This window comes from Chaetodon trifascialis, chromosome 8 (genome assembly GCF_039877785.1).
Source record: "Chaetodon trifascialis isolate fChaTrf1 chromosome 8, fChaTrf1.hap1, whole genome shotgun sequence".
Lineage (NCBI taxonomy): Eukaryota > Metazoa > Chordata > Actinopteri > Chaetodontiformes > Chaetodontidae > Chaetodon > Chaetodon trifascialis.
In genome coordinates this window covers 13,532,034-13,544,759 of record NC_092063.1, presented here as the reverse complement: position 1 = coordinate 13,544,759, position 12,726 = coordinate 13,532,034, and the positions used below count along the sequence as shown (strand labels likewise).

Sequence of the window (12,726 nt, the reverse complement as noted above, 5' to 3'; positions counted from 1 at the left end):
CACCATCCTCTCTCAATCTGCTCCCCTTCTGCCACTGCTCTCTGCCCAGTACCCACCCCTCTTTTCACAGTGAGCCCTACTGTGTGCCCCTGTCTCACACACACTGCCTCCAAGTCTCAAACGCTCCTTTACTGCTCAGTGCATTCAGCAAGAACATGCAAGCTTTGCAGGCTATTTAATGAAGGTAGAGATGGAGACAAAGGCCCCACATGCCCGTGCTTGCGGTTTAACACGAACAGAAAAAAAATGAACACAATGAGCCACACACACACACACACACACACACACACACACACACACACACACACAGGAGGATATTTTAATGAGGAACTGTGGAGCCCACTGCTGCACTGTTAGGAACAGTCCTGCATTTGCAAATCAAATAGAGGCTGCAGAGAGCGGGCAGCGCCCATAGTTGGAGTGGCGCATACGCAAATGGCACAAACGCAGAAGTGAACACCTACAAACATGCCTGTGCCACTCACTCATGCGCTGCCCTGTTTGCACACTGTCCTCACACAGAAACAGCCTGTCCATTCGCTCTCACATGCCAAGACTAGACTTCTGGAACAGCGTCCTACTGAAGATTCAATCGCACCAACAAGTCACGTAGACAAAATCTGCAGGCCTATTGTGAAAGAAAACTTGTTACCCTGCCAGAATGTCATATGCTGCTCTGTTAAAAAGAGTGTGTTGCAACATAAAACACGAGCTGCATAGTCATGCCTTTGCTCACATACATTAGAAACACTCCCCTTTCCAGTCGAGTGAACAACAGGCAGCTTCAGTGTTACTAGTGTTCCCATGTTTTTCTTTAGTATTGCTTCCTATTCTCTTTTTCTCTCCTATCATATCTGTTGAACCTGAAGGGACATTGAACGGCCCAGCTGTCTTGACCTAGAATTTAATGTAATTGACCTAGTTGAAGTCACCTTCAGCTAAACAGCTATTTCTGTCATGTGCAGTTACATTTCATAACTAATGAGGTTGTGGAGAATGATGTACTGCACATCCCACTCCAGCTGAAGCATTTTAGTGTAATTTAGGAGGGTGCAGGTTGTTGTGTGCTGTGTTCTAGTTTGTAGCTAGTGAATATTATCCTCCTGTATGCATGTGTGTGTAGTTTGTAGCCATTGAATAGTATCTCTGTGTGTATATGACCAGGGGATTAGGCCTGGTCAGTGCAGCTGGGCCACTTGTGCACAGAGAGCATTGAGAGAAGGGATTAGGGAGTAAACTGATACTTAGCAGGAAACAAACAGTGGCTACCGGTAACTCAACTATGCCTCCTTGCCTCTCTTATCCTCTTCTCCTCCCCCAACAACAGCAGCCACCCACCTATCCCACTCCTCTCATCTCATCCGTCCGTCATCAGCTCATAGGCCTGGTCCAGCGGATTGTCATGCAAATGGTGCCCCAGGCCTCAGAACGCTGATAAGGAGGGCCTCTCATTTCACAGGGCTTTGTTTTCTAAACAGTGATGAGCTGAGTTGAGGAGACGGGGTAAAGGGGCTCAGGGCGGCTGCCTGAATGGGCCCTCTCACTGTGGCGCCCTGGGGTAAGTGGTGTAGGGGATTTGGATGGAGCAGGCTGAATGAGGCGAAGTCTGGGAGGCGGGTACAGGAGTCATGTTCTCTGGCAGGAACCAGGTTCAGCGTGTTGACGGAGCCTGATGTATTTTCTCTCTCACTGCTGTCCGGGTTTTCTCCAGGATGGCCTTTCTCTTTTTGGCTTTGGTTTTCTTTCTCCATTTAGATGTTGTCAGTCACTGTTCGTTAGCTGACGCCACATATGGTTTGTCCTTTTCTAAGGGGTTGTCAGCGCTCGGTCTGGAGCCTCATTTGCTTCTGTTATTATTGCATAAACACAGAGGTTCATGGCACGTTCAGAGGGTTTCTGCTCTCTCACTGACCCTGCTGCTTTGTTACATTCTGGCCAGGGAGATATGAGAACTGCTGTAGAAACATTCAGCGGGCGTAAACTTCAGGTTTTAGATTGATTTGCACATTTGGCTTGGGGATCGCTCTTAAAACTAATGGAAAACATCTTTGCCTCCAGCAAAGTAAGGCTTTCAAAGGAGGAATTTGAATGTGGATTCTGAATTGTCAAATATAAAAACACATATGAAAAACAGATGTTTGAGCAGCAGTCAACAAATGAAAATGTCTGACATATTTCTGTTACTATCATTAATGAAGTAGTAGCCGGCCAGTCACAGCAGCTGTAGCAGAAATGGTCGTAATGGTCTGCTTGGTCTTGAACAAGACTTGCCCTCAGGAGCAACTGTGTCCTCTCCTCCCCCTTCCCCCCTCTGCCCCTTTCTCTGTTTTTTATCAAATTCCTCTTTTTACGCCCCTCTTTTTTTTCTTCTTTTTGAAGTCTCTCCTCTCTTGTAAAAAGCCAAGCTGGTGGTTTTTTGCTTCAGCCTTGGGTGTGAGGGGGGCAGGGGTAGGGGGGGTTGTAGGTTAAGTTTAGGCTAGCCCTCTGTGCTTTCCATTGAAGGTGCTGGGGGGAGGTGGAGGCAGTAAAAGTTAGAATTTTAGAGCCTCCCTGTTTTTTATTTTATGATTGGCTTTTTTTACGGGCTGGGAGCTACAGCTGGTGGTGTGAATAGCTGCCCAAGGTGACCGAGTCCCAATAAAGTTTAGGCCAGCCGAGCTGGGGCCTCCAGTCCAGCCATGGGACTGCCTTTACAGGCCGCCTTACGAGCCTAGGCCTCTATTAAAACCTGGCAGGGCTGCACTGAGGAATTTAGGGCCAGGAAACAAGAGAAAAATAGGGTTTGTGTGTCAGGGGGTGGTGGGATGCAGAGTTGGGGGGTTGAAGTTTGAGGGTAACCAAGGGTGAAAGTTGAAAGAGGTGTTGTTGGGTAAGTGCATGTTCAAGTGTGCAGCGTATGGGTTCCATACTTCCCCTGAACAACATGTGTGTCTGAGTTAGTGCAGGCTAACATGTGTGATGAGGGTCTGGTTGTGTGTGTGTGCAGCAGCTTATGTTTCTCAGGGGAAGCATGGAATCCATACGCTGCACACTTGAAAATCCTAAAGAGCTTATATGTGTTCCACTTTGGAATATAGTGAAGTTTAATGCAGCATAGCCAGTACGTGACTGGAGGTAGCGCTGGCGTCACTGTGGTGTTCTGGTTTGAAAGGTAGAGGGGAGCTTTACACCAGTTTTGCACACGTGTGTTTGACATGTGTCTACTCTGTGCATGCAGGATGTCATCATGTGCTGTTTTCAGTCTGTGGAATGAGGAAGAGCCAGCTTTGACTCTTCGCTGCAACAGCTCACTCTGTTACCTGGCCTTATCAGAGAAGCTGTCAATCAAGCACGCTCTTGTTTAGTGCATTAAAACAGTTTTGTCTCTGCTGTCATCCATCCTTTGTTTCTTTGTGTTTGCACAACACAATAATCTCCCCAAATATGCACCTAAGTGCTGCCCCTTAGGGTGGTAATTGGTAACTGTCTGGAAATGAAAGGTGTTGCCTGTAGTTCATGCTCCATTTCTCTTTCTCTCTTATCAATTTAGTCCCTCAGCGAGATGAGCTAAAAAAGAATAGTGTGATAATGCATCACAGCCCACCTCCAGGTGAAATGTTTACCATCTAAGCATAACTGTTACTCAGCATTGCAGCTCAAATGGAAAAGGAAATCCTGTTAGTTGTCACATCATGTTTGAATGCAGTTAAACACACTACACGGTACCTGTCAGACGACGATTTATGACAAATGCTCATGTGCTCTCTCTGCTCTCTTTTTCTTTCTTGTCTATAGCGGTGGAGACCCAAAGCACCAGCTCAGAGGAGATGGTACCCAGTTCTCCGTCTCCACCTCCCCCACCTCGTATCTACAAGCCATGCTTTGTGTGCCAGGACAAGTCCTCAGGGTACCACTACGGTGTCAGCTCCTGTGAGGGCTGCAAGGTGAGAAGAACCTGCCAGATCCTTTTACGGTCTGCTCCGTGTGGATTTATGACACACGTTTAGAAAAATGCTGGGTTGCAAGAATTATTAGTTATCTGCCTTTTCATCAAGATAAGAGAGAGCCTTGTGGGCAGTCTGTGGCTGTAGAAAGAAAGTGAAAATTCATAATAATGCAAAGAGTTAAGATGCTCTTTTGGATTCAAGTCAGGGAAAGAGTTTAAAGAACAGTAAGAAACGAAAGAGAAACAGTTAAATGTCACATCCTTGATTTGATGACTTGACTATAAAACACAACCCCTCTCTCTCTCTCGCCCTCTCCCCTTTTGTCTCTTGCTTCCTGATGCTTCAGGGTTTCTTCCGCCGCAGTATCCAGAAGAACATGGTGTACACCTGCCACAGAGACAAGAACTGTCAGATTAACAAGGTCACACGCAACCGTTGCCAGTACTGCAGGCTGCAGAAGTGCTTTGAGGTCGGCATGTCCAAAGAAGGTGAGCCCTTCAGGACTGGAGTCCCAAGAGATAGAGAGGCCCACTTCCAAAACAGAGATATTTACTCTCTGGCACTCACAAAACCATGTACACGCTGACACACAGACACACAAGGCTGCAGATTCTGCCTTCAGATATTTCAGACATCGATCAATGCACAGTATGATGTAGTACCTTGATGTAGAGTTATTGGCAAGCAGTTGATATTTAAGCTCCACTTGGCTTACATCTGATTTTTTTTTTTTACCACCATCTAAACGTCTGACCTGATTCACACAGGGTGAACTTATTGATTTATTAATGCTCAGTCATAGACTCTGGGAAAATATGCAGCAGAGAGACAGGCGATGAGCCTACCAGGGGTGGTGATCGGGGCGAGGCTGGGCACTGTACCAATCATGTGACTAATCGCTTCATGAAATCATCCTGACTTCCCGTTTCACCACAAAACCTCGCCCCTTTGGCCTGCACAGACACTGCTTTCATTCATAAAGGCCACAGAGCAGAAAACTAAATTTTGAAAAAGAGAACGGCGACAGGATTCATGCTGTTTGCCAAATCAAAGACACAGTTTTGTGCCCCCTTTAGTTTGACCTTGTGTGTGGATGACTCTGTGTAAGTGGCAGTTTCTCGCCCCTCACAGAGCCCGTGGGACATGTATGTGGGTGTAATGTTTGTGTGGGATGTGTGTTAAGACCGGGATCACATTGTGCCTCTGCTATTACTGGATATCCTGAGAGGAAGGAAAGTATGGGAGGAGGAGGGAGAGGAGGCAGAGAGGGAGAGAGTCCGGGACTGGCTTATGTGCACCGGTCAAGTGGATAGAGAGATGGACAAGGAAGAGAGCGGGTGATAAGAAAGAGATAGCCAGTGTCCGTGTCGTGCTAAAGGAAATATGTTAATACTGTTAAGAGCAACCTCAGTTGAGTTCTGGTTTCCACCAGCAAGCACAATGTCCTTGACAGACAGAGAGCATGAGTGCTGTGGATGTTTTTATATGGGACCACAGATAAAGAAGAGGAACATTCTGTAGCTGACCTCTGAAATTGCATGAATAAAGGATTTTGTCCACAGTATTGGCGAATCTCTTCTAACTGCTCTGTTTTCTTTATAGCGGTGCGCAATGACAGAAACAAGAAGAAGAAGGATGTGAAGGAGGAGGTGGTGCTTCCAGAGAGCTATGAGCTAAGCGGAGAGCTCGAGGAGTTGGTCAATAAAGTCAGCAAAGCTCACCAAGAAACCTTCCCGTCACTTTGCCAATTGGGCAAATACACCACCGTAAGTCGCACACACACATGCCCCACAATGCCCTTCACTCATACTGTGTGTGGTAACATTCTCCAAGCTATGTCATCACCGAGGCCTCTCAGATTGCATGCAAAGACGTAAATTTACCGTGGCTTTCCCAACATAGTGGTGGTTTAACTAATTCAGTTCCCCATTAAGCCATCTGTGTGGCCTCGGAATGATTGATGCAACATGTAAATGTTTTTTTTCCCCTTGATTGATGTAAAATGCAAATGTGTTGTGAGGCACGCTCACCCTTGATGCAAACAGGGTTGTACGGCGCCTCTGTGACAGCACACTGATCTGTGTGTGTGTGTGTGTGTGTGTGTGTGTGTGTGTGTGTGTGTGTGTGTGTGTTCAGAACTCCAGCTCAGACCACCGTGTTCAGCTGGATCTGGGTTTATGGGACAAGTTCAGTGAGCTCTCCACCAAATGCATCATTAAGATTGTGGAATTCGCCAAGCGGCTGCCAGGTTTCACCACCCTCACCATTGCTGACCAGATCACTCTACTGAAGTCAGCCTGCCTGGATATACTGGTGAGGAACCGCTGTCTTTGTTTTTCCCTTTTGTCCTCTTCACTTTCTGTGACAGCAGAGCCCTTATAGTGCAAATATATGCTTGACAGAAGAGGGAATACTGGCATCTGGTGGTGAATGGTGGTAGTGCAGGAAGGTTTATCCAGATAATACTGTGAGAAAAGTTCTCCACAATTAGCACTTTGAGCTGATGTCTGTCTGTTTAGCTGCTGCAGATATTTTGGTGCTTGTTATATCACCTTTACATCATATTTTGCTCAATGCTTACAAAGTTTTTCACCTGCTTTTGCTCATAGATGCTGAGGATCTGCACACGCTACACCCCAGAACAGGACACTATGACCTTCTCAGATGGCCTGACTCTGAACCGGACTCAGATGCACAATGCCGGCTTTGGACCTCTCACAGACCTGGTGTTTGCCTTTGCTGGCCAGCTTCTACCGCTGGAGATGGATGACACAGAAACTGGCCTCCTCAGTGCCATCTGCCTCATCTGTGGAGGTACTGCAGCGTGCACAGACAATGACAATATAAATGTAAAAGATGTGGGTGAGGTGATAAGATTAGTAATGCAAAGTGAAAGACCAAAAAATTGTTTGAAATTATTTCGAACAGAAATAAAACTTTCTACAGTGTAATTTGTTATGACAGTTGACAATTCTGGTAAATTATAGAGAATATTATGTGTTTCCTTCACTATTCATCAGACCGTATGGATCTAGAGGAGCCCCAGAAAGTGGATAAGCTGCAAGAGCCTCTACTTGAGGCTCTGAAGATCTACGCTCGCCGCCGTCGCCCCAACAAACCTCACATGTTCCCCCGCATGCTGATGAAGATCACCGACCTCAGGGGCATCAGCACTAAGGGTTAGTATGAAATCCTGATCTTGAAAAAGGCCTGACTGTCATAACCTTTTCATAACACAGTTTGTGAGCAAACATGTGGAGTAAGACTCTGTGTTTTAAACAGGATTGCTAATTATCGTCCACCACTGTGGTTTCTGCTTCCAGGTGCAGAGAGAGCCATCACTCTGAAGATGGAGATCCCAGGGCCAATGCCCCCTTTGATCAGGGAGATGCTTGAGAACCCAGAGGCCTTTGAGGACCAAACAGAGTCCAACGATAGCCCACCGCCTCCGCCCCCGCCACCACCACCTCCACCAGCCCTGGTCCTGAAGCAGGAAGCTGAGGATGAGGAGGACAGCTGGGCCACAGAGAACGGCAGCGAGCCATCGCCGGAGGAGGAGGACGAAGACGACGACGATGACGGTGGGGACGAAGAGCGTGACAGGGGCTCGGACAGTGAAGGGGAGCCCTGGGGGGTTCTGGATGCCACAGATCTTTAGAAAAAGACTAAAGACCAAGCTCTTTACTGAACACCTTGTTCTTTAATAAAAACAAAAAAACAAAAAAACAAAAAACAACTCCTGGACAACTCTATGCACTTTTTGCATAACTTCGTAGCACTGTCTCGTAGTTGTTCTCTCCCGTCTATAACCTTGCTTGTGTTGTATGAGAATCTCATATGTACGTCGCTTTGGAAAAGAGCGTCTGCCAAATGACAAATTGTAATTGTAATTGTAACAGATGGGTCGAGGAAAGGCCTTACTGGGAGGGCACAGTGAACAAAGCATTTCATACATACATACTCCTGCACACACAAGTTCAAACACATACACACACACACACATACACACACAACCCAACCTCACTCACTCTCCCACCTCAAGAAAATGCTGGCCTTCCCTCCCCCATCTCTCTCTCTCCTTACTGCACATCATTGTGTCCTCCACAGCGGAGCACAGCAGAGCCTTATGTGTACAGACACTTTCTAACTCAGGCCATATGGTCCATGACAAGTGAACTACAGATACATGGAGGAGAGATGACAGGAAACCATATGAACTCCTGGCATATCCAAGAGGGAAGTTAACGTGACAAAAAGAACATAACCTCTTTGAGAAAGCTAAATGTCTCTTTTTTCCACTTGTTTTGTTTATATCTGAATTGGGGAAGCAGCCGAACCAGACACCAGAACTGAGCAGTTGATTCCGATGGATTACAACAAGCACATTTCTCAAAAAGAAAACAAGAGTACAGGGCAAAACCAAATCGAATATGCTTATCTTATGTTTTTGTGGTTATTGCTTTTGAATATTGTTCTCCGTTTTTTCTTTTTTTTTTTTTTTCAATTTATGAATAAGTCCATACATATCTATATACCATTATATTTTTGTCTTTATTTGTTATTCTGGTTTTATATATGAATCCTGTAGACAAGTTTTTTTCTTTGAAGAGCTTTCCTGAGAAGATATTCAGAGGGAAAGAAGGGTAATCAGAACTGGCTGGGTCTTCCTTAGCAGCTACATATGCTTAGCTGGGGCTTTTTTGGGGCACTTTGGCTCACTGTGGATGTCAATGATAATCAACCCAGAGGACTCTTGTTATGTTGCAGTGAATCAGTTTCTGTTATCAGGGAATTGGCATTATTCTATTTTGCTCTCGTTGCAGCCAACTAATGCTGTCAATGTGGAAAGTTAAGTATCTTTGTGCCAAAGTTAGGAGAGTCATCTTTGGAGCATGAGTTTGACTACTGGCAGGGACTCCAGCCACGATCCAGAGATCCTCACAGCAGAGCGCTGACTCACACACGCACATACACACACTCCTTTCGCTCTACCCTCAGCTGCAGCGGGTGTGCCGACCTGGCGTCGAGTGCCCGGACAGAGATTTACGCTTTACACCGTACGTGTAGCGCTTTTGTGATCCCCTCTTCAAGTGAGGCACATCTCGTTCGCTGAGAGTAGAGTGGCTGTCTGTGAGGTTTTATCGTTAGCATATCCGAGACAACATGACAGCATTGACATAGAAAATACAATCAACCTTGGAGCGCTCAGTCAGTGGTGTCAGTAGAGAAACACACGTTCAGCACGGACAAAAACCTTCACTCATAGTAGCAACGTTATGCATCAACACAGCGATCAAAAACATATGCAAGTCAAAAGCAGGAATCCATGTAGAAGACATTTTGGAATCAGACTCAGGGCTTTTCAGTAAGGACCAAACCCTAGCTGCTCTCAGGCATGCTAGAAACAGGCAATATTTATGTGTGTATTCTTGACTCTGTTTTGATCAGCTCAACCCCTCTGCGTGTACATAGAAGGTGACAAGTCTGAAAAACAGCATGGATGCCAGTCTGACTCTCCCAGAGGGGGACAAATCATCATCATCCTCTTCATCATCACTGCCCCACCTGTGCTCGCGCTGGCATCCATGCAGCAAACTGCCTTCTCATCCCAAAAGCCATTATATCATCCTGTCTTCTTGTGTATATCCTCGCCTCTCTTTAAAGGAGCCGTGGAGGATTATGTGTTCTCATGTATCATTTCTTTATTGCCAAAATGTCTCTGTTGGCGATCAGCTCGGAGAGAGCGCGGCTGATATACAGAACAGAGCTTTTTTTTCTGTGTCTCTTCGAAGCAATATGAACATTCTGTCTGTAGCGGTGAGAGACCCCATCTCCTGAATATGGGCAGGTCTCTTTATTTTGAGTTGTGTGTGTGTGTGTGTGTGCGCGTGTGTGCGGGCATGTGTGTGTAAATGCTTCAACATGTTTTCAGTCATTGGATGAATGTCCTCGGCGTGGTGCTGTCATGCAAAAACACTTGTGTGATGACCTCATCACTCCTCTCTGCTGAGCCGTCGTGATGTTAATGATGGTGACGCGAGCAGAATATTGAGATTATGTTGTTTTATGTTTTTGTTTTTCATCATGGCCAAGGTGTTGTCTACCCTCTGTTTATGTCAACTCTTGTCATACAAAGAAAAGCCATATAAACAGTAAGAGGCACAATAAACTACTTTTGTGAGATTACTGGGCTTTTTTTTTTTTTAATTTCATTTTTCTTCTTCTTACATGATCAGCAACCAACCCCGAATCCAAAAAAGCTGGGATGCTGTGTTAACATAAATAAAACAGAATGTGATAATTTGCTAATCCTGTTTGACATAAACTACGAGTATCTGCTTATTCTGATTTTGATGGCAGCAACCATTTAAACAAGTTGGGACAGGAGCAACAAAAGACTGGGAAAGTTGTGGAATGCACCACAGGTAAACAGGTTTATTGGTAACAGGTGATAGTGTCATGATTGGGTAAGAAAGGGGCATCTTCAAAAGGCTCAGTCGTAGTAAAACATGATTGTGAAACACATAATTGTATAAAGGATATTATTATATGGACTCAGGAACAAACACATTTCATTTGTAAATGATTGCCTCCTGTTTTATTTATGTTTTACACAGCACCCCAACCGTTTTATGTGGAGTATGCAGTGAATATATCCACACATTACCATGATGTATCAGTAGAGGGAGCTCTTGAACCATGACTGTAGTGTGCCCTGCTTGCAGCAGTGTTCACCCCGCATGGAGGATGAGAGCAGGGTCTGTTGGGTCATGGGGAGCTGTGGGTGCAGAGGCTAATAAATCACAGCCTCCTGCTGAACAAGGACATCAGATAAAGGTCTGTTCCTAAGATTTGTTCACTCTGCAGTTAGGGTGAGAGGAGTGCAGGTGGGTCACATTAAAAAAACAAACAAAAAAACAGCAAGTTTTGTCTCAAAGATAAAGCGGTCTCAAAGTTAAAAACTAAATCTCTCTTTTACGATTTATTTATTGAATTTTACAAAGGTGGACAACATACGCACAAGAAGAGTTCACCTTGTAAAGATGTGCGGCACAACATAGAAAATGAAAAAAGAAAGTGCAAATCAGACAGAAATAATGTGCCTCAGTATTTAGACTTGTGATATTTGATCATGAGAGCATCCCCGATCCAAACTGAGTCTGTTTTGGTAATGAGCTGTGAAATGTGAAAGGACATCGGGGCCTCAAACTCAACTCACTCTCAACATAATACAACCGGATCGCAGCAGTGCAAACTACATTTGAAAAAAAAAAAAAAAGAAGCTAATGATTAAAACAAGGAAAGCCTTTGATAGCCTTAAACATTTTTCAGATTGGCCTTGTAAATGTCACCAAGACCTAAGAGTTACACATTTGTCACAGGTTTTATAATGCCTACCTTGAGTACATCACTGTCACTGATAAGATCAGGCTCTCTTGATATCCTGATAAAGAACAGGAGCCTTCTTAGTAAAGGGTTACTGATAGTAAACATCTCTCTTTTTTCAGCGTGCCAGTGTGGGATACTAATGCCTCACCTTGATTTTATTAATAGAGAGACAGAGAGAGAATCAGAGGAGGGCGATAAACAGAGATGAGATTCTATCAATTATACGATTGCTTTAATTAACTATCATTAAAGACAGATCAATAACACCAGACTGGATTTAAAATAAGGTCCATACATTATACACTATTTTACAAGGAACAATCAAATGGCCTCATATACTGAGCCCCTGGAAGATGTTGCCATGGGAACCCACGGGAGGGTTTGGGTGTGCTTGGGGGAATTTAAAGGAGCCAGGCAATATTTCTATATACTCATCCTTCCACATCAGTGATGCTTGATTAACTAATTACTTGAGGTAGGAAGGGGAAAAAATAAAGGATGGAAATGTATAAAGCGAGGCCCCTGGGGGACAAAAAGGTATAACTGTACAATGAATTAATAAAGGGTAAAAATCTCCCTTGTAATATTCTTGCAGCCACAGGACATCAATTATTCATAAAAAATAGTAAAGAATCCATAAAAGTAGGTCATGAATGCGGCATACCAAAGAAATTCATTTGAATATTTAAACCCAGAGAGAGACGCTGCCGCAAATCCGCTGAGTTTGCTCTGAGCATAAGCAAACTGCAGCGGTACCTTAGTCAACACACAGGAGAGATAATGGAGCAGGAGAGGCTGGCTCCTCAGAGAGCGATCAGGAGGATAAAGCTCAGTGAACCCGAGTGCTCCTGGCAGCAGTTAGGGAGGAAGGGCCCGGGCTCAGGGTGTGATAAAGGCAGAGAGTGGAGGTGCATGTGACCTGGGTTTGATGTGATAAAAAAGAAAGAACTGGAGGGTCTTTCTATGCAGACCTGAAGCTATATACAAGACAGAGAGGCGTGTATGTCATGTGCTGGATGCATGGCGTTGGGAACAGGGTCATAATGTGAAACAGCACATCATTTACAGTGTGTCTCCTGCCTGGGTCAGAACAGACAAAAAGGACACGTTCGTCATTTGTTAGATATGCAGCGAATCCACGGAGGGTTGGGAATCAGTCAAGGGAAAAGAGGAGAGGTGAGGGGAAGGTGAGAAACGTTTTCAAGTGCAAAGACCATAAATTTAACACCTTCCCCCTGTGCGAGCGGAGAGGCAGGCGGGCGATCTTAAAGAAAGGGTAATGGAGAAAGTGATGAAGAAACGGGTAAAGGTATCTGTGACAAGAGTAAGAATGGAGGGCGTGCCAGCAGGGAGGCAGAGGAAATAAACAAGGCCAGGTAGAGGAAGGGGTAATTTGGGAAAGGGGAGCGAG

General features: G+C 45.1%; 1 protein-coding gene across 2 annotated transcripts in view; it reads left to right on the top strand.

Moving 5' to 3' along the window:
• rarga (retinoic acid receptor gamma a) overlaps positions 1 to 10,111 on the top strand; it is a 37,598-nt gene extending 27,487 nt beyond the window's left edge. For both annotated transcript variants that reach the window (XM_070967830.1, XM_070967831.1), the window contains 7 exons: positions 3,775 to 3,923; positions 4,273 to 4,414; positions 5,529 to 5,692; positions 6,063 to 6,239; positions 6,536 to 6,740; positions 6,947 to 7,105; positions 7,250 to 10,111. In XM_070967830.1, coding sequence (XP_070823931.1) covers positions 3,775 to 3,923; positions 4,273 to 4,414; positions 5,529 to 5,692; positions 6,063 to 6,239; positions 6,536 to 6,740; positions 6,947 to 7,105; positions 7,250 to 7,584 — 1,331 coding nt within the window. In that variant the 3' untranslated portion in view covers positions 7,585 to 10,111. The remainder of the gene's footprint in view (positions 1 to 3,774; positions 3,924 to 4,272; positions 4,415 to 5,528; positions 5,693 to 6,062; positions 6,240 to 6,535; positions 6,741 to 6,946; positions 7,106 to 7,249) is intronic.
• Positions 10,112 to 12,726: the final 2,615 nt, after the last annotated feature.